This window comes from Gallus gallus, chromosome 4 (genome assembly GCF_016699485.2).
Source record: "Gallus gallus isolate bGalGal1 chromosome 4, bGalGal1.mat.broiler.GRCg7b, whole genome shotgun sequence".
In the NCBI taxonomy this organism is placed as follows: domain Eukaryota; kingdom Metazoa; phylum Chordata; class Aves; order Galliformes; family Phasianidae; genus Gallus; species Gallus gallus.
Genome location: NC_052535.1, coordinates 37,267,470 through 37,295,436, shown reverse-complemented (window position 1 = coordinate 37,295,436; position 27,967 = coordinate 37,267,470). Strand labels below are relative to the sequence as shown.

General features: G+C 43.6%; 3 protein-coding genes across 3 annotated transcripts; 2 read left to right on the top strand and 1 right to left on the bottom strand.

Moving 5' to 3' along the window:
• Positions 1-5,432: 5,432 nt before the first annotated feature.
• Positions 5,433-11,627, bottom strand: LOC124418363. The gene has a single exon (XM_046940768.1). The coding sequence runs from the start codon at positions 7,500-7,502 to the stop codon at positions 6,813-6,815; it is 690 nt and encodes a 229-aa protein (XP_046796724.1). The 5' UTR covers positions 7,503-11,627; the 3' UTR covers positions 5,433-6,812.
• On the top strand, positions 7,109-10,411 carry RPL34 (ribosomal protein L34). Its single transcript, NM_001281500.2, has 5 exons — positions 7,109-7,137; positions 7,622-7,695; positions 7,786-7,885; positions 8,678-8,781; positions 10,285-10,411. Exons 2-5 carry the CDS (start codon positions 7,631-7,633, stop codon positions 10,367-10,369), a joined length of 354 nt encoding a protein of 117 aa, NP_001268429.1. The 5' UTR covers positions 7,109-7,137; positions 7,622-7,630; the 3' UTR covers positions 10,370-10,411.
• A 240-nt stretch (positions 11,628-11,867) lies between the features above and the next one.
• Positions 11,868-15,976, top strand: OSTC (oligosaccharyltransferase complex non-catalytic subunit). The gene is made up of 4 exons (NM_001006442.2): positions 11,868-12,069; positions 12,261-12,354; positions 13,847-14,044; positions 15,330-15,976. The coding sequence occupies exons 1-4, from the start codon at positions 11,931-11,933 to the stop codon at positions 15,346-15,348; spliced, it is 450 nt and encodes a 149-aa protein (NP_001006442.1). The 5' UTR covers positions 11,868-11,930; the 3' UTR covers positions 15,349-15,976.
• The last annotated feature ends 11,991 nt before the right edge of the window (positions 15,977-27,967 follow it).

Below are 27,967 nucleotides of genomic sequence, written 5' to 3'. Positions count from 1 at the left end.
GGCTGTGATAAATTTGGGAAATGATACGGTATCTCCCATCTGCAGTTATTTTTCCCTCAGCAGGAAAACTAGTCTGGACCACGTTACTCGTGTTTCTAATCAAGATAATTGTTGATGCCTTTTCTTCCCAGCTCAAAGCTATTTGCCCTTGCCCTGTTTGCAAATAAATATTTACAAGCTCCAATCCACCTACACCTGCCTGTTAGAAAAGCCTAAATTCTAAGCTTAACATAAGTTGGCAGTGTCCCTTTAATCAAAATTTAATGCTTATCTTCAATCTCCTCAAAGCACATAAAGTCTTGAGGCTTTAGAAGAGAAGGAATCATTAGTGCTGCAGCCTGCTGCTGCTTTCCGGTGAGTGGGAAGTTGGACTGCGAGGAGTTATGCAAGTGTAGGCACTGTGCTGCTCTGCACAAAGCCCTGTTCCAGGGTCCAGTCCATTGGACCTTTGGTCATTTGTTGCCAGATAGCCTGAGATGTTAAGAGCTCAGTTCTCGTGCAGTCATTTTGCTCTCTGGACCTGTAGAAAGCCTAGCTTGGGAGGAAGCTGGCTGGGAGACGCTCCAAAACCTTGGCCTCCAATCTGTGAGTATTCAGCTCAGAATCTCACATAAGGAACAGACCGTCTGATCCCGAGCGCATGCCAAGTTCACCACAGCTTTATGAAAAAATAACACCTCGTGGCGTTTTTGCCACGCGCAGCAAAGTGCAGTGTTGCAGAAATATTTTGTGGGCTGCTTTCTGCCTGATAGAGAACTTGCTGCTCTGCAGGCACAGCTACCAAACATTCATCCAGGCGTTTCTTTTAGCACAGCGTCACATTTTGTGTTGCTATCAAGCAGTGTAACATGCTTTCTGTTTTAATACGCTCTGTTGTTTTCTCCTCAAACCGTTTCCTTTTTCTCCCACATTTCTTTCAACCATGGAGACCTTCTGCTATCCGACGTTATTTCCTTGTTACAAAACTTCTTCATAAATATAGATGTATACGGTAACAACAGACCTTATTTTTTTCTGTTAACCACCAGCAAATGGGTATGCAGGCACCTAGCTAGATATTTCAGTGTGTTCCTAATTGTTAAGATACAATTAGACTGTGCCTAACTAAGAATATCCACAGCCTTATGCACGCATATGGTCTCTCTCTCTTTCCTCCCCCCTTTGCATTTACCACGTGGAATAGCATGCTGGGCTTTTATCATTAGAGGGTTTGGTTCAGATCTAGCTTAAATGGTAAGCAAAATCGAGTTCCAGAAGATCATTCCAATCATTGCAAGTGTTTGCCTAATCTTTAGCATGCTATAGCACGGTCATTACCATTTACAGTAGGTTACAGCTTTTAAAATGTGTTCATTGTCGCAGCAGGGCACTACCTTGATAGCTCCTGTAGTGAAAACCAGTGTGTGTGGACCATGCACTGCAGGCAACACAGCCTTACAGATTAAAGGACTGTAGTCTTGGTTCAGTGAGTTAGCAGTAGATCATTGTAACAGGGTGAATAAGGCCTCAGGGTGGATTAATCTATACAAAAGATGCATCCAAACGGGTTGGGTTACCTTTTCGCCTTCTCAAAGGAGGCATTTATGTAGAAGAAGGGTATGGAGCAACGGAGAGAAGGCAGGAGGCAGTTTTTTTCATAGATGTCGTGCCATAATATGTGTACGCTTAACAGAAGGGGGAAGGAAGGATGCTTTCTTCTCTCTTCATGTGATGAAAATAAAAAGTGATCAGGATAGATTTTTGTTATCCTCTGGGCATTAGAAGCTTAAATGCAAAATGCATGACTTATTATATCTAGCCAACTCTTAGGGGTAAATATGCAGTACAGGGAATTAGTTGTCGTTAATTGGACTTATGAGCTGAATTCCCAGGGTGCTGCGCTGAAAGCATACTCCCTTTGTTTTAATATTGAAACAGGGAGAATCCAGCTCTGTGGCGGATTCATTTCAGTACCCCACAGCAGAGCATGCTGCATCATCTTCATCAGGAGATTCAGGCTTTTGTTCTGGGAGCCAGTCTAGTCTACACATGCTGACAGAAAAAATGATCAAGTAGCAATCCCAAGAGCAGAGGCCACAGGTCACACATCTCCCCTAACACTCTGTTAATTGCCACTGGTATAATCCAAAAGGTAACAGAAGAAGCAGGTTAGCCTACGTGTTCCTGTGAGTAAAACATCTCAAAGAAATGTTCCTGGTGCTCCTGAAGTGCTCAGAGAAACAACCTTAGGGAAGCGTTTAAATGAATTATAAACCCTTATAGAACCTAAGCAGCAAAACCTTCTTGTACCTCTTCATCTATCTTTAAATCATGAACACGGGTATATATTATAAGGATACACAGATGCGTGGTTGACTTTTCATTATTCCTTACTTCTCCCCTCACCTCAATACGGTCAATATTTTCCATGAGAATTCTTTGTATTTTAAGGGGCAAATCCACAGCAAAATGTCCAGAATGCCACCTTAGATATTTCATCTCTCACTCAATAGTTTGGTTCCCATACATTCAAAGCAGTTTTATTGTTCATTGGAATAGAAATGGAGTCTATCCTTTTCACCTGTTGTTGGGGACTGTTTAAATGTATAGCAGAAGGCTTGGAGTCATTTCTTGTGGTGGACGGCTTTGTGAAGAGTAGTAACCACTCATTGTATTTAGTGTTTACTACTCTTTCAGTGCAAATAACAAAATATTTCTTTCCAGACAAGGCTTGAGGTTTTCTTTTAGGTAGTAACATAAGTTACTCTCATTTTCAAGCTGAGAAAATTGGCCTTGGGCCCATTAGGACTAGCACTTAGGTAACTAGCTTGCATATGTGTTTGGGAGGTCTTGTAAGGCCACAAGAAGACACTCTATTACAGACACCCAAAATTAAGTTAACCAGCGTCCAGTGACTGATTGCGCCGTCCTTAATTGTTATTTATCCAAGCCTGCCACAGGAAGCCATGCCAGAGAGCCACTTTGCCACTTTGATCCCCGTTTCAGGCACCAAACGCACAGCCTCTGTGCAGCACAGGAGAAAGGCAGCTGCACGGCTTGCTTCAAGCAGCTTCCATTCACGGGAAGGAGCAGAGATGCTCTCATCTCGAGTAACTTGGGAGACATTTCCAGTATGAATCTTTCTGGAGATGTGAACTGCCTGTGGCATTATACACATTTCTGGGAAAAGACTGCCTCCGTGCCCTTGATGCCCGGAGGGCCAGAAGGCTTAGACGTGAGCAGCAGACAGGATTTAGCTTGCATTTGGCACCGAGGATGAAACACAGCAAAGAAGAGCTACCAAGAGCCCCTTTATTTTATCATCGCTCTGTAGGATGGATGGGCGGACCAGCATAACACCGCTGCACCAGGAGGACCTACGGGGGAAATGCGGTGGGCCACGGACCGCTCCCTCACCTCAGGGACGAGATGAAATGCAGCTGGGAGAATGCACATAGACTTCACGTCTCTGCACGTGCTCTGCCCACAGGCTGGGTGCTGTGCTCCTCCTAGAGACTTCTGCAGGGGGAAGGGAGTGTGCACAAAGACTGTTTAATTAGGCTTTGTGTGGGAAGGACCAGCTCCATCCCAAGTGGAAAGGAGGATTACACGTCTCCTCCAGATGGCGAGATATTTTTTTTTTAAAGGCAAGGGAAAATAAGCAGGTGTGTGCACGGAGCCTACCTGTATTGGTTTTAATCAGCAACTTTAAGCAAACTCAGTGTTCTCATCAGAAAAGGGGAAAAATAAACAGCTGAGCACTGTGATTCATTTACACTTCAAATATACTTTGAGTTGGTTATTCCTCAATTAATCAAATAGCTGGTGTATCCCTAAAGTAGTATAAAGTGACACGCTGTGTGAAATCAATTTTCCCTTCCAAAATCATTAAATTCAGTAGCCTGTGACTACATCCCTGCTAATTCTAGTACCGGTCCTTTCATCCTCCATTAACTTTGGCACGCCTAACAGGCTGTCAAAAATAATTTCCCAGAACGTAAATAATTCAGAAATTAAAAATTAATAAATAATAACAGAGAGCTACTGGGAGATAGACTGGGTCAATTAGTCAGCTCTGCATTCTGTTTCTTCGCAGCAGGGGGGCAGCCACATTCGTTACTGGAATCTTTCCTCCGATTCCTAGGTCTGATTTACGGCTCTTCATTACTGGATCCAGTCAGACACAATTACCTCCATCACTATCTCAGTTCCTAACTTCAAAGAAACACACATTTTCTTGTCTGCTTTTTTTCTCCTTGCAGCAGCCTCAGCTTGACGTCCCTGGAATTTCTTCCACGCGGACTAATTAATAAGACTTTGACTTATCATATTCACTTCTCTTCTTTGATGTCCTACCTTAGTCAATCATCCTATTTAATTAGAATTTCAATGATAACTTTACTTATCTCGTGGCTAGATGTAAATTAAAATAACGGGATTTTAATTCTCTTTCTTACGGGGTTATGACATTTCTGACAGAAAAAGTTTCAACCCAAATATGATGTTATGTGCTTTCTATGCTCGGAGTGCATTCCACTAAATTGTTTTTCCCTTTGCTACAAAATAATTTTGCTTGTTTAACAAGCTCCACTGAAATGGAAATGAACTACAGTTTCTTGTAAAGTAATTTGCACAGGTCCATGTTGTGAAAGGTTACATTGATATAAATGAATATCATCATTGTGACACATGCCACGTATTTAACAAGGAAAGATAATGTGATTTTTAAGGGGGAAGGAGAGACAATGGACCACAGGACTTCTTCCTCTGTGCTCCGTTTCAGTCGGCTCCTGGTACATCCGGTACATTTGCATGGCTTCTTGCTCTCTTTCCTCATTTCAAGACCCATTCCTGCTGTTTGTATTGGAGCAGCGCACAGGGTTGGATTCTAATTTAAAACGAGGCATTTCTGAAAGACATACCTACTGCTGTTCAAAAAAATGTATTGTGGCTGAGAGTTAACAGGAGCAGTACATCCCTCTGCCAGCACTTTATTTCTCTCTTTTGGTACCCAGTATGTGCTCGCACACGGGCTTGCTTTTCTTCCTCTGCCTTTGAGGATTCGCCAATCTACGACGCTGACTGGACATAGACAGGACAGGGGCAAATAAAGGTGACAACCATCAGTTCTCTTTAAATTGAAGCTTATGATGCAGGAGAGCCCCTAGGACTGCAGAGGCTGCTGAAGCATAGGGATCCGTGGGAAGAGGCTGCTGGAACAGGAGTTCTAGCAGGGCATGGGAGATCCCTGAAAGGGAGGCAGGAGGGTCACAAAAGTAAAGAATGAGGATTTTCAGAGGCCCAGCCAGGCTCGTCAAGCCTTACCCATGTTGGCACTTGTGCTTTTACTGAAATGGACTTTTCCATGCGAGGATGTGAATGGTTATGTACATAGACAGGGATTTTCAGAGGAAAGGAAGGTAAGGAGAGAACTGTGTGAAAAAGAAAGCAAGGATGGTCAACGTAGCAAGAAATGGTCTTAAACTATGAACAACGCAACCTCTTTGGTACATTAAATGGAACATAGTGACAACTGGCTGGCCTGTGCAAACGCTACACACTGCTAATCTGCCACCAGAGGTGGTTATCTTTCCAGTCATCTTTGGCAGAAAAGAGTTTTCTGGTTTCACACTGACAGTAAGCAAATACACCCTGGAAACCTCATGCTTTCTTAAGGAAAAAGGCTGCATCCACAGGCCCTATGCTTCCACATTCCTAGCAGGGAAAAAATGCTTTTTATAGCTGCCACTGGTCCATTTCCAAGATGGTGGGCCATGCATTTGCTATTCCATCCTCTTCCTTGTATCCAAGGAAAGAAGAAGGTGCAGGAGGAGTCAGTGAAAAGATCTGGACATGGAAAAACCTGCTCCCCTAAGAGGCAGATTGGTCCTATGAAGAAGTAGGAGTAGCACAGAATACGGGAGAGCCACTTGACTAGCACTGGTCCATAAGAAGTGGGCTTAGTGAGCTCCTCCTTCAAATATCCCCACACTAGATCTCACTAAACCAGCTGTCATAAAACTAACATTTCTAGATGCTCTCGCAAGTGACTTGCCTGACAGCCCTGTTCCTCTTATGAAAGAAACTGAGAATGATTGAAAAAGTAGGGCAGAGCATCACCGGCAGTGAGCTGCTGGCATTTAAGTGCCAGCTTCTAAATCCAAACCGGTCAAGATCAGAGCCCCAGTTGGGTAAGCTCCAAAAATATCAATACTGTTGTTCAGTAATAAAGTGGTCAATAATAAAATGTGGTAACCTGTTGCACTTACAGCATCTCAACCAAACTGTTCGATCGTCATTTAATAGTGTTGTTCTTTCAACAATGGGATTCTGTCCCACTTTTATATGTAGGCACGATTATTTAATGTAGTTTAATTGGCTTTCTTATTCCCCTCAGGGTTCGGGGCCTAGAAAGTTCATATTAAAGACTCTAATTGCTCTGAAACGTACTTGTTGTCTGAAATACGCTCCAATTTTAAGCATACCCTAAAATCTAGTTCATACATATTTCCTCTTCCTTCGTGAATTAGAAAAATTCTGGTGTCCATAATTTGCACTTAAAAAGAGTCAATAATTACCCCCCAAAAATAATCACAGATCGAAAACAGGGAGGATGCGGTGCAGTGATCTGCGAGCTACGAATCCATAAATAAGGCCAGTAGTACACATCAAAGGGTTCTGAGCGTGCGCTGCTCTCCAAAAGCAAAGCTGAGGCAGCTAATGAAGGTGTCCGGTTCTGCATGTTTTATGTGCAGCTCTCTGGCTGCAGTGGGAGAGCAGTGCACAGCTGTGTGTACTTCAGGTGCGTGACCTTTGGGGACGGTCCTGCCGGGCTACAGCGCCCTGCTGCCAAAAGCTGTGCGTCCTTGCAACACCTCAAAGAAAAAGAGGTAAGAGGCAAGAAACGTTGCATCCTGTAGGTACAGCGTGCGTAGCAGCAGTGAGGCCGGTGCTCCAGGGCTCTTTGGGCCGTACCCAGCCCCTCCCGCATTACACGCCCCGTAGTCCTTCAACATGGCGGCGCCCTTGCAACTCCGCCTCCGTACAGCATGGCGGCACTCAGCCAGGCGCGCCTCTATTCCTTCCGGGTTCCGGAGCGCCACTATTTCAACCTCGACCGGGCACTTCCGCTTCCTCTTCCGGATCCGGCGGCGCCAGGTATGGCGGCGGGCTACTGCGCGCCTCCAGCGCCTATCGGCGTCCATCCGCCGCCATCCGTGGGCCGGCGAGCTCTGAGGGCGGCCCCGGGGGCTCCGCGTATGGCTGTGGCGAGAAGCCGGGGCGGCGCCGGCCGCATTCGGGCGGGCGGAGGAACGGGGCCGCCCTAGGCCTCTGCGGCCTAGCGGCCGGAGTGCTGCTGTGGGTCGGTAGCCGCCACCGGGCCGGCGTCCTCTTGTCTGGTAGCGATGTGCCTGTTCTGCTGCCAGCGCCGCGGCGGGCTGGGCCGGGAACGGGCACCGGGCTGGGTCCGGAGCGGCACTGCTGCAGCGGTTGTCACTTGAGAGAGGGGAAGGGAGCGCCATGTTCGCTTCAGCGCAGCTTTCAGGCTCAGTGGTTCAGTGCAGATGATGCTGTGGTCTGTGAACTTCCATTCGGGGATCGAGCTCTTAAACCGTTGCTGCTTTGTTTTTGCCTAATTTAGGTGTGAAAAATGGTTCAGCGCCTGACCTACCGCCGTAGGTTATCCTACAACACAGCTTCCAACAAGACCAGGCTGTAAGTAAGCCCCACTTGCTAGGGAATTTTTGGTGAAGAAAATTAAGCTTACAGTTTGGTTGTTACAGTGACTGTTTTTCTGCCATTCAGGTCCCGAACACCTGGAAACAGGATTGTTTACCTCTACACCAAGAAAGTAGGGAAGGCACCGAAGTCAGCATGTGGTGTATGCCCAGGACGACTTCGTGGTGTAAGTCTTAGGGTTGCTGGCATAAGAGTTGGGCAATAATTTCTTTTTTTTTTTAATGCTAAGATCCTTTTCTCGTTAGGTGTCTGTTTCCTCATGAATTCAAGAACAGCCTTTTGTTGAAATTTTCCCATTGGAATATTGCAAGGTGGAGCTGGTAGAGCAGGGTTTGGAAGCTTAAGGAACAAGAGCTTTTTTTAATGCTTGTGGTTCTCATTGCTGTTATCTGAACTTGTGTGAGTTCACTTTTAGCTGGCTGCAGTTGTTTCAAGTTAGATCTAGATGAATCTGTAGCAGGGCTAAAACTTAGAATTTGATATACTAGGCAGATGTTCAAAAGCCACAAGTCTCCTTTGACTCTGATCTTCAGGAAAAAAGGACTGACTTTTGTATTTTAATGTGCTATTTTATTCCCAAACTTTTTTGCTCCCGATTTAATGCTGTTGCTTTGAATGGCAGATCAGGATGTTTGAGTCATGTCTTATTTTCAGTCGGCTTCTATCCTTATGAAGATGATTGTTTTTAATAAGAGGTTATAAAAACTTTAAATGTATTCCAAAAGCTGTGGAATGAAAAAAATCAGCTTTGGAATGCTGCAGGCAGCACGGATACTACGTATGGCTTCAGTCACTTCTCCTGCCTGTTCAGTAGTCAGCTTTAGATGCTGCTGCTGCTTTTTGAAGTCAAACTATCCAAGCCTATTTTCATAACACAGCTGTTACCCAAAGTTAGGAGCAAAGTTAGAAAGCAAAGTTGGCTTTCTTACTACATGCTTCCAATCTTTGCTTTTTACAGGTGCGCGCTGTGCGTCCTAAAGTTCTTAAGAGGCTGTCAAAGACAAAGAAGCACGTCAGCAGAGCTTATGGTGGTTCCATGTGTGCTAAATGTGTCCGTGACAGGTGAGCCTACAGCAAACTAACTCTACTCTTGAGGTGACTTAATGTGAGTTTTGTGTTGTACTGCGTCTATGTAGCGTGGGCCAAACATTTTGCAGGCTCTTCTGACACTGTCATAGTAGAATAGAGGGGTAAGCACAGGGTTGCACCGTGTGCAGTTTTGTTCTTGGGATTTGAGCTGGTTCCTGTGTTTGGAACTCCTACAGAGAGTTTGTTCTTGGTGGTTTCCTACCATACCCATGCTTTGGTGTTGAGCATCATTCTGGATTTTTATACTGAGTAAAGGTTTCTCTTCTTCTGTCGTCCTGTGTCCTTCTGCTCTGTCTTAAGCAAAGATGTTAGCGAAAGATCATTTTAACTTCTGACTTCTTTCTGATTGTTTGGGACTCACTGATGTAATTGTCAGCATCTTAAGCGACTTAATGAGGTGATGTTTTAAGGTAACTTCTGCTAGGCACCCCTTAATGAAGTTTGATGGTGTAACAGCTCTATGTCTGTATACTTCCTTGATAAAGTTGAGGAATACTGTGTATTACAAACAATATGTCATCCCTGTGAATGGTAATCAAAGCGCATCTCTGGAGTCAGCAGCGTAATGCCAGTTTTTCATCTGTAGTGCAAATGCTGCCAGCCTCTTTTTTTTCCTCTTCTGTGAGTTCTAATCTAAATCACATTAGGTGCTGCTGAAGAGGGGTTGTTACAGCTGCAGATCTTTAGCATACCTTCTCAGTGTTAAGTGCCAGTTTTTTGAGTGTTTCCCAAACACTGTGAACTTGATAGTTAGTTTTTAAGAGATGAGCCTGTGTCTGTCTTCGCCTAAAAATGCACCTCCTTCCCTGCAACTGGCAGCTCTCTGTGCTTTGTCTGTTGAAGCGTTGCTGGTAGGCTGTTTTTGCTTTTAACTCAAACTCATCAAATAGACTGTTGATGTATGAGGACTACCACATAGATCCATCTACATGGTGGGCCTGCGTGCCTTCCAGAAATAATTGTGTTCAGGCATGATTCGACCTGCTGGTGTTTGTTGGTGGATGAAGAAGCTCTAATCCTGGGAGAGCAGCTGTTACTGTTTTGCTGACCAGATTGATGTCGATTTTCCTGTAGCTCTGAGGGAGAGAACTGACCGGCTGGTCTCAGCAGTTCTTACCTTAAGACCTGTTCAATTAGTTTGCCATTGAGGATTTCAGCTTTTTTCTTTTTACCTTTTAAGTTAGTGAAGCCATCAAGCATTGCCCTATCTGCCTACAAGGCGCCAACCCTACATTTGCAAACAAAAAAGGGCTTTTTCCCCAAATCTCTATACTTGTCTGTGTATGCTGCCACTGCCCCTGCTCCTATCTTTTGGTGCTGGCAAGAACACTGACAGCTTCTTTTAAAGTAATATGGAGCTAACACCACACGTAGAACACTGAGCATTGGAGTCAGCTAAAGTAATTGCAGCTTTCTTATTTTTGTGTTCTTAGTTGATTAGATGCATGTCCTGATGATGTTGCGTTTCCTTTCCAGAATCAAGAGGGCTTTCCTTATTGAGGAGCAGAAGATTGTTGTGAAGGTGTTGAAGGCACAAGCACAGAGCCAGAAGTCAAAGTAAATCTATTTGTATTTTCTGCCCAATAAATGAAAGTTCCACTTTGCTGGTGTCTTGTCTTTCAGCATGCCAGTGAAAACTGGTAAGAGCTTCCCACAGCTTGATAAAGGCAAAAATGGATTTTGATGCAACAGAAACCACTACAATGCTGTTTGCAGTCATGAGGGTGAAGCAGGCCTGCTTGAACAGGGCTCCCAGCTCTGTCTCACAGTCCTGAGACAGACTGGGGTAACTGAACAACCCTTTTTACATGGCAGCAGATGTACATGGAATGGTTGGAGGACGTCTAAAGCAGAAAAGCACAATAGCTGGCTAAAGGCTAAAAGACAGTGCCAGGTGAAGAGGAACAGAGCTAGAGTAAGCCAAAGGTAATTCTTTTGTTATTGGTTTCATAGTATGTCCTGCAGTTTCCTGCTGTTTGAAGCTGAGGGTAGAGGGGGATTGTCTGACTTGAAGATAGTGCTGTGTCTGCTACACCATCGGATGCAGCTACATCTGGATTTGGAGGAAAGCTCCAGGAAAGAGCTAAGAGACATGAGGAAAACAAGGTTGGGGCGTTGGGATCTGCAAGCCCACACCACTTGGTCAGCATTGCCTCTGAGTGAAGGAGGTGGCTGTGATGCTGCACACCAACACTGCACAGGGCAGAGCCTGCTGTGCCCCAGACATTCATTTCTTCAGTGCCCAAACTCATTACAATGCTATTCTCAAAGCGGATCAGCGTAGCAGTTGTATGCAACTCATCATTGTATGAGGCCTTTGTGTCTCATCAGGTCATGCTGAAATTCCTTCTGAAGGCTGCAGCTCGTTAGAGGCTGCTTTAAGAGCTACCTTTAAATGCCCTGACGTTTTTAGGTGTTGTTACTATAGTTAGTTTACACGGTTAAAATTTTATTAAGCTGTTGCCTTCCTGCGCTAGTAGGAACTTCGGTGCTGTGCTTTAAGTAGGGCAGGCAGAGGGCTCTGTGAAAGATGGAAGGCTGGAGGAAGAATTAAAAACGTCATAGGCCTCTATTTAAGAGTCAGAAACCTTTGACCGTCGTACCGCTGCGGAGATTCTTCCCAACGGTGGGGGATGGACGGCTCCTTGTGGGGCGAGGGGAGTCGCTCCGTGGGCTCAGCTGAGACTGCTCGGGCCCCTCTCCCCCTGCCCGCGGCCGCCGAGTGTTCGGCTTCGCCCACCCTGAGGGCGCTGCGTGCGCGGAGCGTTGCTGCCCCCGCGCGGCCTGTCCGGCGGGCAAAGCTCCGCCCGCTCCGCTGTGCGCCCTCCCCTCTACCCGGCAGCGACACGTCAGGGCTGCTAGGCCCTGGCAGGTGAGTAAAGCGGGTCGTGACCCTCCGAGGAGCGGCTTGAGCTTCTGGATGTTTTTTGCACGTCAAAAGTGTCTGTAGAGAATATCTTACGTTACAGCGCTCCCGTCGCTTTGGGGTGATTTTGTCGGCTTTATCATTTTTTCTCTCTCCTTACTTGCCCCTGCCAGGACCCGGCTAGGTTTCCGTTTCCGCCTTCGTGTGAGCAAAGCGTCCGGCGGCGCGAGACTGTCGCTCGGGCCGAGCCGCCGCCATGGAGACGCTGTTCCGGCTGCCCTTCGCCGTCCTCGAGTGCCCCAACATCAAGCTGAAGCGGCCGGGATGGGTTCACATGCCCTCCGCCATGACCGTCTACGCGCTGGTGGTGGTGTCGTACTTCCTCATCACCGGAGGTACCGCTGCACGACTCGAGGGGAGGCCGCGGCGGGGCGGCCTGCAGAAATACCCGCGTGCCGGGAAGCTCCTCCGGCGCCGAGCGGGCGACAGAATGCATTGACCTCCTGTCAGCTCTCAGCCTTGCGCTCGTTACCGCTTGAGACTCCAAGCTGACGCCGTGTTTGTTTGTTTGTTTGTTTCCTCGCAGGAATTATCTACGATGTGATCGTGGAGCCCCCCAGCGTGGGCTCGATGACGGATGAACATGGGCATCAGCGGCCGGTGGCCTTCTTGGCCTACAGGTGGGAGCAGCGCCCTGCACATACACAAACACGTACGAAGGAGCTCTGCATATGGAGCTGTGCCAGCTTGCCTTCAGCTCTGTGAAAGGCTGGGCCTGTCTGAAGTCTGGCCTGTGGTTTGCAAATCTAAGCTAAAAAAAGGCATTTAAATCCAGGAAAAACTAGAAAAATTAGATCTTTCCAAAGCTTTTAGGACTGAATATTTTGGTAAGGAATATATTTTGATCTGGTACTACTTTATTTTTTCTATATGTTTGCCATTAAAGTTGAGTTTTTTAGTATGGAGACATAATCTCCACGAAAATTGAAGATCTGACCTTTTAGCCTCTAATGTAATTGGGAGTCTTGTGCCTGAGGGTGAGAATACATAGCATACAAATACATAATGGTGTCCTCTCTCAGCCTGTTTGCATTCTGGGCAGCCTGGTCTAGTGGTTGGCCCTGCACATAATAGCAAGGGAGTTGAACCTTGGTGATCAGTATGGTCCTTTTCAACCTAGGCCATTCTGTGATTCTATGATCTATTACTGAAAATAAGCAAGAAACTGCTTAGTCAGGAATTGGTCTGAAAATACTAAACCTATACTTGTTATTTTTTTTTCTGTTGGGGGAGGGAACCACAGTGTTGTGTTTTTATTTACTTTTTAGAACTACCAAAACCATTCTGTAAGTCTGTGTCGTACTTCATGTATGAACTTTGATTTGAGCTGGATGTAGTGTACGACTCGGACTGGGCTGGATTGTTGCTGTGTGCACGCATTGGGCTCCTGCAGGGAATTGGTAGCACTTTAGTACAGATGAGTGGAAACAACATGAGAGAAGATGGAATTGACGATTTTGAGGGTCTGTGGCAAAACTGATCATTATCATTTCAGTATTAGCATACATACATAACGGTTTCAGTTGTACCATGTCTGTGAAGTTGCTGGTATTGCTGATTACAGTACTAGAAAAAGGCTTAGTTATTATTGCATGCAGAAGTTCCAGTTGCACGCCCAACGTGCGTGTAGCAAAACACTGCAGGCAGGAGCTGCTTCTGCTGTGTGCTGGAACCTGCAGGTGTTGTTCACATGCTGCCACAGAACATCACGGTGGAAATAAGATTTGGAGAGCTTGTTGGCCCCAGCTCCGTACCTTGAGCCATCTGTGAAAGCTGGTGCTACTTTTGGAGTAGATATTTCTGTAAGCTGATGAGCTTGCATAGTATCCAATAATATACACTACTGTGCATAAAGCCATCATGTGCTTGACTGGTCACTTTGCAGGCTATTAGTGGAGGAGATAAATTAAATTCAGAAGTGTTAATGTAGTTGTGTAATGTAAATTTTCTGAATTTACTTTGTTAGGAAGTCAGCCAGCATAATCATCTTGTGTATGGCTGCTAAAGCAAGTCGAGTAGCTGCATTTTGAAATACAAATAGTTACTTTAAATCTAAGCTTTTTCTAACTTCTAACCTCCTACCTTTTCCCCTCTCCCTTTTCTTCTCCTTAGAGTAAATGGACAATATATAATGGAAGGGCTCGCATCTAGCTTCCTGTTCACAATGGGTGGCTTAGGCTTCATAATTTTGGATCGATCCAATGCACCAAATATCCCCAAGCTGAATAGGTTTCTCCTGCTCTTCATTGGATTTGTCAGCGTGCTTTTGAGCTTCTTCATGGCCAGAGTTTTCATGAGGATGAAATTACCGTAAGTGGCTTAATACTCTCTCTGCTTTTCTTCTATTTTGTGGCGCCAATAATGAATGTATGGGTAGCAGGAAATAAAACCAGGTGTTGTAAACATCTGGACCTTGGCTGTAGATTGCTTTTCTTCAGTGCTTTTTTGAAGCAAACAAAGTGGGAAACTTTTGGGCCCAACTGCTCTAAGATTGTGCTGTGGTTCAAAGAGGTGGCAGATCCTGGTAAGTCAGATGATAGGATCAGTGAGTATGAGTTGTAATTAATTTTCAGTTAGACTGAATATGGCAGATGAGTAGTTTATGTTGACAAGGTATGTGAAAGGTTGTAACTAAAAATACTGACTGCAGTGTAATGGGTTTTCAGAAGTATCCAAGACAGACCTAAAGTAAAGGTGATGTGGGTTTTTTTCTCTGTTGCTGCAAAACTGAACGTAACACTGAAGCAGTATGCATGACATTTTGATACATCCAAATTCAAAGACCTTTCTATTTTGTTTAGAATAGCTGAAACCAGGAGTTTAGAGGTACCAATAATTGATTTCTGGAGTAGCTCTGTGAGGTGTTGACTTCGTAATGTCATTTATCACTTCTTTCTTAAATATTTGTTTACTCTGTATGTGTATTAAGAAAATGTGTTTCATAATGCAGACGTGTTGGGTTCCTTGGTTGCTGGATAACAACCTGCTATGTATTGTTTCATTGATTATATATGTTGTGACAGTTGTTGTTCTTAAAATCTGTAAAGAAGCAAGGCTTCAGAGGAGTTGAAGAGAAAAAGAGCCCAGAATTGTGTTCAGTGGCAGGGGATGTCAGGATCTACTGAATGTCTTAACACTGGCAGTTGTGTAGTACACATAAAGCAGCTTTCAAAAGGTGTAACCTGGGCTTCAGAAATTCTAAACAATTGCTGGAGCTGAACTGAGAGCAATCTGATGCGTTTTCAGGGTTCATTAAAGAAATTAAGTGAGGAAGGAATGTGTAGTTAATGGGCTGGTGTGTACCTTGTGCAGGATGTACTGTTTTAAATAGCCTTCATGGGAAGAGTGTTTTGGCAGGCTGAGGCTTTTGTTTTCATACTGTAAGTCTGTCAACGGTTTAAGGGCGTAGTTCTTCTTCTCTTTCAGACAGGTACTCGGAACTAAAGCATTTGCTGTTTAACTCCCAGTACACTGCATGATGTGATGTGGAATACTGATAACCAAAAATCATAAAGCCATGACAAAGTCCCTTGTGCTTTGAGGAAGTCCTGCCTTTCATTGCTAACTTTTTTCCTAACTTAATTTTATTCTGTAGGGGCTACTTGATGGGTTAATACCTCTCGTGATGTGTGAAAAGCCCAAGGTGTGTTTACTCCTCTTCCTGAAGTGTTTAAGCAGCAGCAGCAGCAAGAAACAAATTCCATAGTCACTACCAACAGGAGACAAACCTGAACACGAGAAGCATCTGAAGAGAGTGCCCTCTGCAACCACTCTTTCACTACCAATGGCTGATTTGTCATTTTAAAACAGCATTGGATCATTTCTGTTGTAGAGCTTTTGAAAGGAGAAAGTTACTTAGTTGTGTTGTTTTCCTTCTTTAATTTCCAATGAAGCAGAGAACCTGTCTTCAGCTCTGCCTTGAAATGAGTATTGCCCATTGGTTTTCCAGTTCTGTGTTGCAAGGTCTGTCCCCTCTTCCCTGTGTGGGAGAATTGTGTGAATTAGACAAGAAACACCCGAAACATGTTTTTCCAACTTAAAATCTGACAATAAATAACTTTGGATGCTTTACGGTCCAAATGCAACGTGTCTGAAATGATTTCAAAGGCACCTTTTGCCTTATTATTAATGGCTTTGTATGAGCAATTCCAGACGTTCCCTGGGAGAGGCAAACTGTATGAATGTGCTTTTGTTTTTAAAAGAGTGTGTGAAAGAAGCCAAATAAAACTTATTTTCTATGAAGTTATTTGAATTTGATCTATTCTCTGAAACTTTTTCTCGAGTATGCATCACATATTCTGGTTTGATGTGCTCTACTGTACCATGAATGCATAATTCTGCTTTATTTTTCATAGTTGGGTAGTTGGTTTCTTTATCAAGGGCAAGAGACCTCATCTTTTCTGTGCACTTGTCCTGTATGTAAATGCTATGATGTTATCACTAATCAACTTAGTTTACTTTTGTAGCTGCTGCTTTTTTTGTTTGAGAGTGAAGGCTCCAACTTGTTTTGTCTTAATTTAAAAGACTGAATGTTACCATCATGCTTCAGTACAATGTGTTTGGGGGTAGGAAGGATCCCTCTAAACTGACATAAATGTTTTTTCTGTGAGCCATGTGTGTTTGAGGCACTATTTTTATCTGTATAGTATATGTCACTGAGATGTTTTTGTTCCTTTAGTTGTATGTATATCTGTGCATGTACTTAACCTAATTTCAGAGCTAGCTGTTAGTCATTTACCCTCAGCACATTCCCTCATTCTCACAAACATTGTTTCCATCCCCTCATTCTTACATGCAATATGACTTCTGTGTTTGCTCATCTTGTGTGTTTTATTAAGATTTAGGATAGCTGAAGCTGTTCTATGCGGTTAATAGCTACAAAGTTCTGTTCCTTTCAAAGTGGTTATCTTGTGGCCTCACATTTTGGTGTGACATTTCAAATCTCTCCTCTTGAAACTAAGCATGTCATGTAAGTAAGTAACAGTACATGATACATCTGGGGGAAGTCAAACAAGACAGATACATCAATGACTACAGTTGTTCTGATCTCTCTCTCTCTCTCACTTGGTACTTTTCCCATTGCTGTTCAACTTTAGCTTCTGGATTTGCTGCCAAGGCTAAATAAGCATACTCTTAAACAGTGATTTTAATTATGGAGTTGAATGCCTATGGTCTGTGGATTACAAATTGGATTTCTAAGTGCACAGTTTTGGGAAAATAAGACAACGACCGTGTCTCCAAAAAACAAGGTTAAATCATCTTTGTTTCTTTGGTCACAGGCTTTGAACCTAGATGTGCTCAGATCCTATGCTCACTTTAAGGTAGAGAGAGAACCAGGAAACAGAATGCAGAGCAGAAGTAAGGTAGACCACCCAGGATTCAGGTGTGTGGTAGATAGGTGCATTTCAGTATGTGTGGCTGAAGGTTGGTTTATTTGAGATGTGGGCTGGGGGCTTCATGGTCACGTACAGAAAAATTTCTGCAGGACACTTTTACATCAACTGCAAGGAACACATATTGCTGTACATTGTGGGAGTTGTATTATCAGAGAAAGAAAGGCTGGTATTTTGTGTAAATGCCTGCTTTTACCTTCTTTACAGGTAACAGCACGTGGCCTGTAGGGTTTTAGTGTAGATAAAAAAAAAAGAGACAGAAATAAAACTATCAGTGATAATTCCATTCTGTGTTTGGTGCTCTCAACTGGTGTGAATGGAATTTGGTAGTGGTGTGAGAAATTAAAGTTGAAACACTGTGATAAAGGTAAAGCAGGGCATACAGGAGGACATCTTTTCTTGATTAAAAACAGCTGTTTGGCCTATTTCCAAGTAACAGAAAAGAGTCAGACTGAAGTCTAGAAGTCTTAATTTTCTGACTTGCAGGAGAAAATACTGAATCTGTGGCTGCTCTGTAGGCTTCTGTATAGTCTTAGAGCAGCGATGCCTCATTGGTATAGTTACGGTTTGATAACCTTTGTAGCTTTTGAAAGTTTGCATGCACATAAGTGAACTCTGAATAAAATAACTGATTTAAATAACAACAAAAAAAATTGATTTAGGTAAAAAAAAAAAAAGGCCAGGTGTTCTGGTTTCCTTTTTTTCCCCCCCAATACAATTTCTGGACTTCTGCAAATTATGGAACAGTAGCATGTTTGGAAGGTCTGTACCACTGAAAATGGTTTTTGGCAGGTGTATGGGATCTGTTAGGTCAGGGCCTGAACCAGTGATTGAGCACCTGGTGAAGGGGTGTAGCCAGCCCCGGGAGCACAGGTGGAAGCAATTCACTTGTGTGACCTACGGTCCACCCCTCCCTAACCTCATTTAACGACTGGCAGCCGCAAGAGAAGTATCTCTAGTTGGAGATCACCTCCTTTGGAGCGTTGGGTGAGCTCTGAACCTCAGAAAGGGGTGAGTAATTCCTTCTTTGTTATTTAATTGCGACTGCTACCTTTCTTGGGTGATCTGGAACTGGTTTAAAGTGGTTATATCTGTTGTCTCCTGTCCTTACAGCAGGAGTGTGATGTTTCAGCCATTTCGAGGGGATGCTGATAAATACCCTTGCTGGTAAAGAATAATTATGGCATTTTGTTAAGCCTGAGCATGAAATTGAAAAAAAATGTATAATTGTTAATTAAAATGTATAATACTTTTTACAGGTAAGTTTATTTTTTGGTGTGTAGATGTCCACACTGATATCTGAAATAAAACAAAGATCCTTCTTAGACTAAGGCAGAGTATTTTGAACTTACACTGTTTTGATTCTGAATCTGTTGTGCTTAATGGAGTTTTGCGTAGGAGTCTGAAACTGCCTCAGCTTCTTTTGAAGCCGGATGCCTGTTCTGGTTACCGGCTTTACATGCATCAATATATTTTCTTAATGTATTAATTAAGAAGCACTAAGTACCAGTAACTGAAGCAGTCATAAATTGCTGCTGCTGCTCCCAACAGAGGGAGTAAATTTAGTTATGGGGAAGGATGGCAAATGTCACTTATTTTTCTGATGTGCTTGGAAGTGCTGTATACAAAAGAAAGTTTCTTTCCTGCAACGTCACAATGGCTTTGAAATAAATGATGTTACACTTCTGTGAATATGATGATGACTGTGTTTTGCCTTCAATGCTAGTTTTCCCTGAGGAGTTGCAGTGTTAGCTCTGACTTAGCATTGGGATTTCTAGTTCCTGCTTTTCAATTGTGTGGTTGTTTTGGAATATTTTTCTTGCAGACCGTGGTTAAAGGGCTTTGAAACAATTGCAGAAAATGAATGAATTGAAATGACTGGAAGAACCTCAGAAGAACACGATTTTGTAACAATTTACAGTGACCCTGAGGCATTTCAGCTGTGCTAATTACTGCGGAATTGAAGTTAGGATTTCAGTGGCAGGAAAATATGCAGTTAATGCATCTTAAAGGGAGGTGTTTGTGGGAAGTGGCTGATGGAAGTAGGAGAGTTTCCAGGTGATTTGATTTCTCTGTTGAGTACTAATGATGCTTTTTGTTTGACGTGGATATCTATCAGCTAAGAACTGAACTAAGACCATGAGCTTTTCTTATTTTTTTTTTTAGAACAACAGCTGTGGCACTATAATGGAAGGCAGACATGCCCAGACTTGCACCATGTTTTAACTGGTGATATGGAACTGAGGTGCTGCATTCTGATGCCTTGAATCTATTAAGTGACTTGCTAAGCTGCTGTTTATCAATTCAATTACTAATGTCTTTTGGGTACAAGGATGAAGTTTCACTTACATCACATAACTACCATATCGGTTCTATAAACATCAAAGCTCTTATGCTGTTATACCTGTGGAATGCAAGAAATACTGTTTAACTGTAAGTAAATCAGATGAATGTGGTATCATCTGCTGACTTATGAATGCAGAAGACTGGCGTTAGGAATTTCCTTTTTCTATCAGTTTTCAATGCAAAGCTCAATGCTGAGGTGGGAACAGGATACCTTTATTGGTGGTGGTAATTGTATGTGCTCAGTGGCTAACAGGGATGTTCTAGTGTAAAACTTCAAGGGTAAATGCTTTCTGTGTTCCTTAGTAAACAGACTGAAACAGTTTTGGAACTTGTAACTTCCTGACAGATCCTGGATGACAGATAATATATTCTTCATATTCAACCAGCTAGTACCTCATCTGTCTTGAAATGCAGATGGAGGGCGAGAGGGATGTGGAATAATAAACCCAGAAATACAACTTCAGTCTAAGAGAAAGCTTTAGGAGGTGAGGATAGTATGTTGAGCAACTGGAAGGAAGTGGTAAAAGATAATTAGCCAACTTGAATTTTTTGAGAATAAGCCATGGATGAGAGGTATGGGCCCTTAGGTAGAAGAAAAGCAGATGTTTTCTAGGCTGTAGCTTTTGAAGCTGTCTTGCATGTTAGAGAAACTTGGTCTATCTGAAACAACTGTAAGCTGGATGCAGAAGTACTTTGAAAACCATTTCATAGAGATTGTTTACTAATTAGTTCATATTCTTTTATCAGAGTGGATTTCTTTTTTTTTAGGACTGTCCCTTGGTTAGATTTACCCCTTACCCTCTGACCTGGAGAGAATGGGCAGTACTTACTACAGTAGCATATATCAGAACATTGAGGAGACTGCTGAAGGTCAGAATAAGGATGTAGCGTAGTGATCCCAACAAATCAAATAGTGCCCTAAATGAATAAGCTGGCTTATTCACTCTTGTTCCAAGCCCAAAATAGGTTGGGTTGCAGTTGGACTTGATCTCCGAGGTCTTTTCCAACCTGAGCAATTCCGTGATTCTATGAAATAGTAAAGCTAAATAAGCAATATAGCTGGCAAAACATGGTGTTCTTTTGAGTAAGTCATCCTGGACCACGGGTTGAATAGGAGCATTTGCTTTTTGTGCAGCCATACGGTATGATAGTGAGATGCATACAGAAGTTTTAATTATAAAGTACATGAGGCATAAAATTAAGTGTGAAAGGGAAAGGAGCAATTTGTCCTGTGTGTCAGTAGTAGATAGAGCATAAATAGAGCGAGAAGGAATTGGGTTACTCCTGGCAGTATATTTTAGGGGTAAAATAGTTGACTACCTGACTAGATTGTCTATAGTGGTGATGGGATTTCTGCTGTTTGGAGCTTTAAGAGCAAGGCTGGTCAAGTGCCTGTCAAAATCTGCTGATAAAGCTAACATAACGTTGGTATGAATGATTTTTTTGGAGCGTCTTCCACCAGCTGCCCACTGTCATCATTTCAGAGGTGAGAATGAAACTTCTGACCTTCCAAACAGTGGCAGTCTCTATCTTTAAAAACAGTTACAGGAAGGTCTCTGTAAATGACTACATCTGTCCTTCAGCCGTATCCCTGCGGTGTATTCATAAAACAGGATCCTATTGGTCTCGTTTCGATCTGGGGAAGAAAGAAAGTAGTTAATCTGACTCGTACATGGCAGGAGAAAGTATTTTCGTTAACTTCTACTGCCAAAGCGGAACATGGGTTAGTTGTTGATGTAAGGAGAATAAAAATGCATAGACGTCTTATTTTAAGGCCTTTTCAGTTCCTAGTTGATGTACATATTAGTCTGTCCCTCAATTGCGCTGCTGTCAGAATAGCTGCCGTGCTGGAACAGAGCAGTTGGTGGGTGGAGGGAGTCTGTGGTATTTCTAGGAAGCATTTTGCTGATGCAGCTTTCTCTGTGCATCTGTCTGCTGTGAGGTGGAGCAGCAGTAAAACACTAATGAACTTGTAAATCGCTCTGGATGTTCCACGTTCTTACGTTGAAGAACTTGGCTTCACTGATCTGTGAAATTTCACTTCTTCCATGTTTTACCCCAGTGTGTCTGTGTCTGCTACCGTTAGCCATTACACTAGCTCAGAACTACTGCATTTCACCTCCTTTTGCTGGCCTGAGGCTTTTTCTTTTTCCCCTGGGGGTTTATACTGTTGTCTTTCAGCAGCTGCCATCTCTCGTTTTCCTTTTCTTTGCTGTCATTGTAGACTTCCAACTTTCAGGGCACCACTGCTGTTTTTGATTGCTCTTTCTAACTGCGATGTTATTTCTGTCCTTAAAGGATATCATTTATCAGTCTTCTCAGCAATTCCATTTCCTCGTTCCTCCTGGTCTGGTACTTTCTCTTTTATCACGCTCAAATCCATCACTTGGCTGTCCATCAGCTGTGTGCTACCCCCTATTCCTTCCTCCCTGACTACAGGTCCTTTAATTTTCCCCTCTGACCACTGTCTGAGCTACCTCACCCAGCAGTGACTCCACACTTCATTAGCCCCCGCTATCCATGACAGAGCTCAACCTCCTGCTTTCTCTCATCCTTTCAGCCTCGATCATCCTCCGATCGTTCCTTTAACAGTTCCAGTTCTCTCTTAGCTGTCTCATATCTTTGTCTTTATTGTTCTACACCCCACACCATCTGTTGTGCTGCTGCTTGTGTGACTCATCCTGAAAACAATACAAATCCTTTTGCATCCCCAAGCACTTTGCTAGGGAGCCAACAAAGGCACTCTTGTATCCAAAATCGACATCACCAGCAGTCAAACCAAGACCCTCGTGGAATTCAGGTACATAATTTTTGCTTAAATCAATAGAAGGGAGGTGCCAGATACGTCTGAGAATCCTGCCAAAGTTTCATTGCAACTCTAAGAAAAGGAGGCAGTTGTTTCCTGTAGCTGGATTTAAAAACACCTCTGCAGGGATAGCCTGAAAGTTCTTTGGTTTCTTAGCAAATAACCTTATTTTTTTTTCCCTGCACATGCAATTACCGAAATGTTTTATGAGCATAGACAACATATGGGCTGTATACAGTGGAATAAACTAAGAAAAGCCTGTCACAAATACCAAGATTGATACACGCGGTAGACTAGGCAATAAATATGGAAGTTCATAAAAACAGAAATGGAATGTGCTGTCAGGCTTTATTTTTAAAGGTACACAAGGCACCCAGTGCTTAAAACCACTGCTACTTAAGAAAGTGATTAACAAACTAGATCTAAATCATTCATACAGTGATCATAACCTGAGCAGGAATAACCTTACCTGTGTTAAAAGGTTCTTTTCTCACTAAAGTTTTAAAAGGCAGTAAAAAGCCTTAGTCTTTTTCTTGTCTCATCTAGCACCTGGTTAAACCCAGGTATGCTACACTGAAGTCAGTGGAGACAGATCAGTGCAAGGAGGCAAACTGGGCATGGAATACTTCACGTATGTTTAAGAGTAGCATTTAACTGCAGTTTCCTTGTTGAATTTTAACTGATAAGCCTCCTTTTGCTAATTTGGACGGTCAGTATAAAGAATTTCCTTTGTGCAGTGGCATTTGAAAAGCAAAAATGTAAAGCATCATTCAGTAGTATTTCTGAAGCGAGATAAATTATTTCTACCATTAGTAGTTCCAGCATCTTTATTAGCTTAATCCTAATCAGTCTTGATCTTTCGATTTTCACCTGCAGTTTCATTTATCTGCTAAGCCTTTGGTTCACCACTGGATGGCAGTCTCTGCAATGCAATTCGCCCTGGGAAGAAAAGTCTGGTTGTGTAAGTGCGGTACTGGAAGTGCATAGTGCTTTGTACATGAGTGATGAGTAGTATTAGAATCACCTTTTCTTGCTGCCGAAGCAAGAATGTGTGATAAGACTTGTCTGGAGAAGTGTCTCACTTGAATTTATTTTACAATTGAAACTTCAGGGCTTGAAAGCATACCAGACAGTAACAACTTGCACTTCTATGGCACCATCCACACAAAGATTTAAGAGTTACTGTCACACACTGACTTCTTAATTAACTTATATATCTATGTATATACATACACGAATTCAGCACATATGCTGGAAAAACAAAACAACATAGTATAAAGTTGAGCAAATTACTCAAAGTTATAGCATTACCTCGGTTGAAAATAAAGCCTCAGCCGTGTGATCCCACATCCACTATATGTCTAGAGGGCAAGGAATTGGCTAAAAGGAACTATTTAAATGGTTAAAATACAGTGAGAGTGAAGATAAACCCATGTGGCCATCAGACACGATTTCAGTACATTGTAAGTCAGAACACAGCAGAGGCAGAGAAAGCTGTGCGGACTTCACCAAGGTTTCTGTGCACGTGGCTGTATGGTGCGTTGACTCCCACAAGCTTTCAGAGAAGTTCATGCTAAAACCTGGCATCTGTCCTGAAGCATAGCGTGAGAAAACATTGGTACGGTCCCTGCAAAGCACTGTAATCCATGAGTACACTTCAGCTATGGGGGTTTTCACACTACCATGTTTATGATATTGAGGTTCTCCTGTTTCATTTGAAAAGAAATCTACGTGACAGCTTATTACACATCTTCTAGGTGTCTCTCCAGCAGTAAAAGGGAGGTAGAATGAAAATACAGGAAGAATATGTGCTGCGGCACCGGTGGACTGGTTTGTACTTGTGATTGTGCTTACTGGTTTGCAGCAAGTTCTGCTTCTGGAGATGGAGCCCTTCACTGCAAGATCGCTTCTGGTATCTGCTTCACCCTCCTTTACATCTCCTGTTATTGAAACTGTTACTCCTAGCAGCTCTCCTCAATCAGTGCACTGGGCTAATCTTTCCTAATAAGTTTTCAAACATGCCCTGTCGGATTTCCACTCCCGTTAGCGCTTTGCTCTTAGTCCATCACATCTGCTGACATATCAGCAATAGTACAATACGAGAGCGATAAAAGATTAAGCACGCCCTCCTTAAAGACAGTTTCTGATCCTGCAGAACCTCTGCAATGGGAGGACTGGAATCTGGCTCTGATTCTCAGCTCTGACCAGCGGTGCCTCTGTCTCCTCGTGTTACCCATGAGTTTGTAGCTGCGTGCTGTGCCTTGCTCAGCTATGGTTCATAACGGTCCTTGGGGCAGGAAGCCTTTGTTGCAGCTTCACCTCTTCCACGTAAAGGACTTCTCAGCACTTCAATTACACGCACAACAGATTCCACTTTCATTACATTTTATCATGAGAAACCCTACCGCTAAATTCCTGATCGACTCTACTGCTTATCTCGGTCAGATTGAGGTTTCAGATTACTTTCTAAAGCCATCTTTGAAAGTCTTCCACAGTTTCCTATGTTCGGTCTTCCTTTTTTTCTTCCCCCCCTCCACTCTCCTCCCTTTCTTTCTGCTTGCTGGGAAGTGCCAGCGTCCTCATTAGAGCAGCCTGTTTTGCATTTCCAAGGCCTCCATTCAAACCCTTGGCTGGTGACTTCCTCCATGTTTCTGAGCTTTTCTCTGCCCGGGAACATACTGCTACACACCCTCTGCTCCGGCCCAATCCTTTCCCATGCTGACGCAACGTGTTTTTCGGGCTGCCACATGTCCCGAGATAACCTTTGCCAGTGTCTGTGCTCAGTCACGTTCTGTTACTCAGTACGAGAGGGAGTTTTCTCCCTAACTGTACGGCGTTGGTCAGGCAGACTGCTGTGATAACGCCCTGACCAGGGGTGAATAATCTGGGAGACAAAGCATCTTTTTTTCTTATTGTGCTTTCTGCTGATGCCACGTATGAAGGCAAATTCTGCACAGAGAAAGGCAAATATCCGTGTGACAATAAAGTTACAGTAGCTGCAGTGCAGCAGACCGTGTGTGCTTGTCCTTTGTGGGCAGCAAGACAACTGCCTGGGATTCCTGTCCCATCAGAAACGTTGACAAGGAAAAATTACACAGATTTAGTACTCAACTACAAGGGCAGGTAGGCTGTTCAGTTATTGTCGATGAAGCTTTGATTTCCTAGGTTGAGAAATAAAGATCCCTCAATAAGAAATGTCCCACAGACTTAGAAAAACCTGTCGTTCATCAAGGGTTAATTTAGAATACAGTCAGATTGAAGCTGCAGAGCTTTCTTTCTATCTGAGTTGCAGGCGTGCTCATGATGTGAATGTACCTGAGAGCTTCACTCCTAACGAGTGCACTGTAGGTTCACGTAACACATCTGCTTTAGCAGAAGAGGGAAAGAGCTGTAAAAAATCTCCAAACTAGCTGCCCTCCATGTAATCTGTGACTCTAGTGGCCTTTGATTCTCACTTCAAACTTAGATGTTCTTGTTAATTGTAGAGTGTACAATTATGCAATTACCATACGTTTTTATTTAGTAAGAGTTTGTTCAGTGGTAAGGCTTGTAGGAGTGAACCTGCATTGGATTTTGTTGTATTGTCTGTACAAACACAGTGGTGTTATTACTAGGCTAGAAGAGCTCACAGTGTGATGGGAAGGGAGGGAAGAGGAGGCTGGTGGGAGAGCTCTTTGTCCAGAAGGTACTTTGCCCTCCAACCTGAACTTTCAGACAGACTTGCCTACATGGTGGAACTGAAGCTTCCTGGTCCCTGCCAGAAGGGTCTTTCTCAGATACATTTTAGGAAGTTGCTGACACTGTACTTGATGTGTTTTCTTATCACTTTGATAAACGCCTGCCAAATTTAATTCCTAACTACTATGGCATTTTGAGGGAGAACCTCTCACAGAATGGCCTAGGGTGGAAGAGACCTCAAGGGTCACCAAGCTTCAACCACCCTGCTACAGGCAGGGCCACCAACTTACACCTTTAATACTAGACTAGGCTGCCTAGGGCCCCATCCAACCTGGGCTTGAACACCTCCAGGGACAGAGCTCCACAGCTCTCTGGGCAGCCTTTTCCAGCACTCTCATAGTAAAGAACTTCCCTCAACATCCAACCTAAATCTTTCCTCTTTCAGCTTAAAATCATTTTGTCTTGTCCTGCCATTATCTACTGTATAGTTAACAAATACACAGTTATAAAGAGTATTGTAGTTAGGATGGTATTTTACAGGTTTATAGTTAGAAAGATTATCATGGGGGAAAGAGACAGTATAAAAGAAAAGTTTGCCTGTATCCTCAGCTGACAGTAGAAAACCCCACAAAGGAGGGATCTCTAGAAAGAGACCCTTCCTCAGTGGCAGTCAGCCCTTAAATAGGGTCTAGGAGAGGTGAAGCCAGGCTCCACCCCTTCCTTCACCTGAGCTCCTGTGGCTAACCCAGTCCTTGCCTCAGGTGATCAATCAGTGGTTCAGGCCGTGACTCGACAGTTCCCATACGTCTACCCTTGTAAAGAATTGACTCGCTTCCTGCTTATAGACTCCCTTTACGTACTGGAAGGCTGTAGTGAGGTCACCCCACAGCCTTCTCTTCTCAAGGCTGAACAAGCCCAGCTCCCTCAGCCTATCTTCGTAGGGGAGGTGCTCCAGACCTTTGATTATCTTAGTGGCCTTCCTCTGGACCCTCTCCAACAACTCCTTGTCCTTCTTATACTGGGGGCCTCAGACCTGCACGCAGTACTTCAGATGGGGCCTCGTGAGGGCAGAGTAGAGAGGGGCAATCCCCTCCCTGTCCCTGCTGGCCATCTGTCTTCTGATGGAGCCCGGGATACCATTGGCCTTCCGAGCTGCAAGAGCAACAGCTGCTTTGAAAATGATGTTCCTGAAGTGCCTCCTTACATGCTGGGATGTTGTGATGGAAGCTTCCTCCTCTCTCAGCAGGTACTGCTTTGTGCTGAGAGCGTTTGGGTGAGGAGCATGGGTGCGGGAGCAGCTTTGCCTGCAGGTGTGAGTGGGCTTAGTGCTCGCGTGTGCTTGGGGAGAACTTGTTGCTTTTGCTTTTGAGAGCTTCCCTCTGAGGGAGCGAGAGGCGCTTCTGCGGGGTGATGCAGAAAACGGGGCTGCTGTCAGCCGCAGCTTCTGTCCATGTAACTGGCACATTTTGTTCCTATTAATTGTGTTAATTAAAGAGAGGGTAGTTGAAATTCCTTTCCCCCTTCTTATTCTCTTTCATTTCTCTGCGTAGCTGAACGTGCTGATAGTGGCATCTATGCTCTTTTGTGTGACTGTCCTCATTGTCGTAGTTCACAGCTCCCTAACACTGTCCTATGGAGAAGGAGCTAAGCTGCCACCTGGTGCATGCTGTGCATACAGTGAGTGTCCCCTGGGCTCCTCACTGTCCTTGATGTAGCCAGACAAATCTCAGTGTGACGAGGAATGGCCATTCCTTTTGTTGCAACACAGAGAACGCGATCATGTTAACTTCAGTAATTTCTCTGTGCCATATTATCTAAAAAATGCATTATTTTCAAATGATGAAAGCATACATTAGATTCCATTATTATACAACTATATAATATAAGATACATATTATATAAGATACATTATAATCTGAGAAAATAACATCCACTGGACTAGGCTCTGCTTTTTCCTTTATTGAACTTTCTGAGGCTCTTCCAGCTTGGCTTCAAGTTCCTTTTAGATAG

Bases quoted from the DNA above. Each gene is read 5' to 3' on its own strand.
- RPL34 (NM_001281500.2), top strand. From the start codon at position 7,631: ATGGTTCAGCGCCTGACCTACCGCCGTAGGTTATCCTACAACACAGCT. The intron at 7,696-7,785 runs GTAAGTAAGCCC...TCTGCCATTCAG, and splicing joins GCTTCCAACAAGACCAGGCT to GTCCCGAACACCTGGAAACA. The intron at 7,886-8,677 runs GTAAGTCTTAGG...TGCTTTTTACAG, and splicing joins GCCCAGGACGACTTCGTGGT to GTGCGCGCTGTGCGTCCTAA.
- LOC124418363 (XM_046940768.1), bottom strand. From the start codon at position 7,502: ATGGCGCTCCCTTCCCCTCTCTCAAGTGACAACCGCTGCAGCAGTGCC.
- OSTC (NM_001006442.2), top strand. From the start codon at position 11,931: ATGGAGACGCTGTTCCGGCTGCCCTTCGCCGTCCTCGAGTGCCCCAAC. The intron at 12,070-12,260 runs GTACCGCTGCAC...GTTTCCTCGCAG, and splicing joins GTACTTCCTCATCACCGGAG to GAATTATCTACGATGTGATC. The intron at 12,355-13,846 runs GTGGGAGCAGCG...TCTTCTCCTTAG, and splicing joins GTGGCCTTCTTGGCCTACAG to AGTAAATGGACAATATATAA.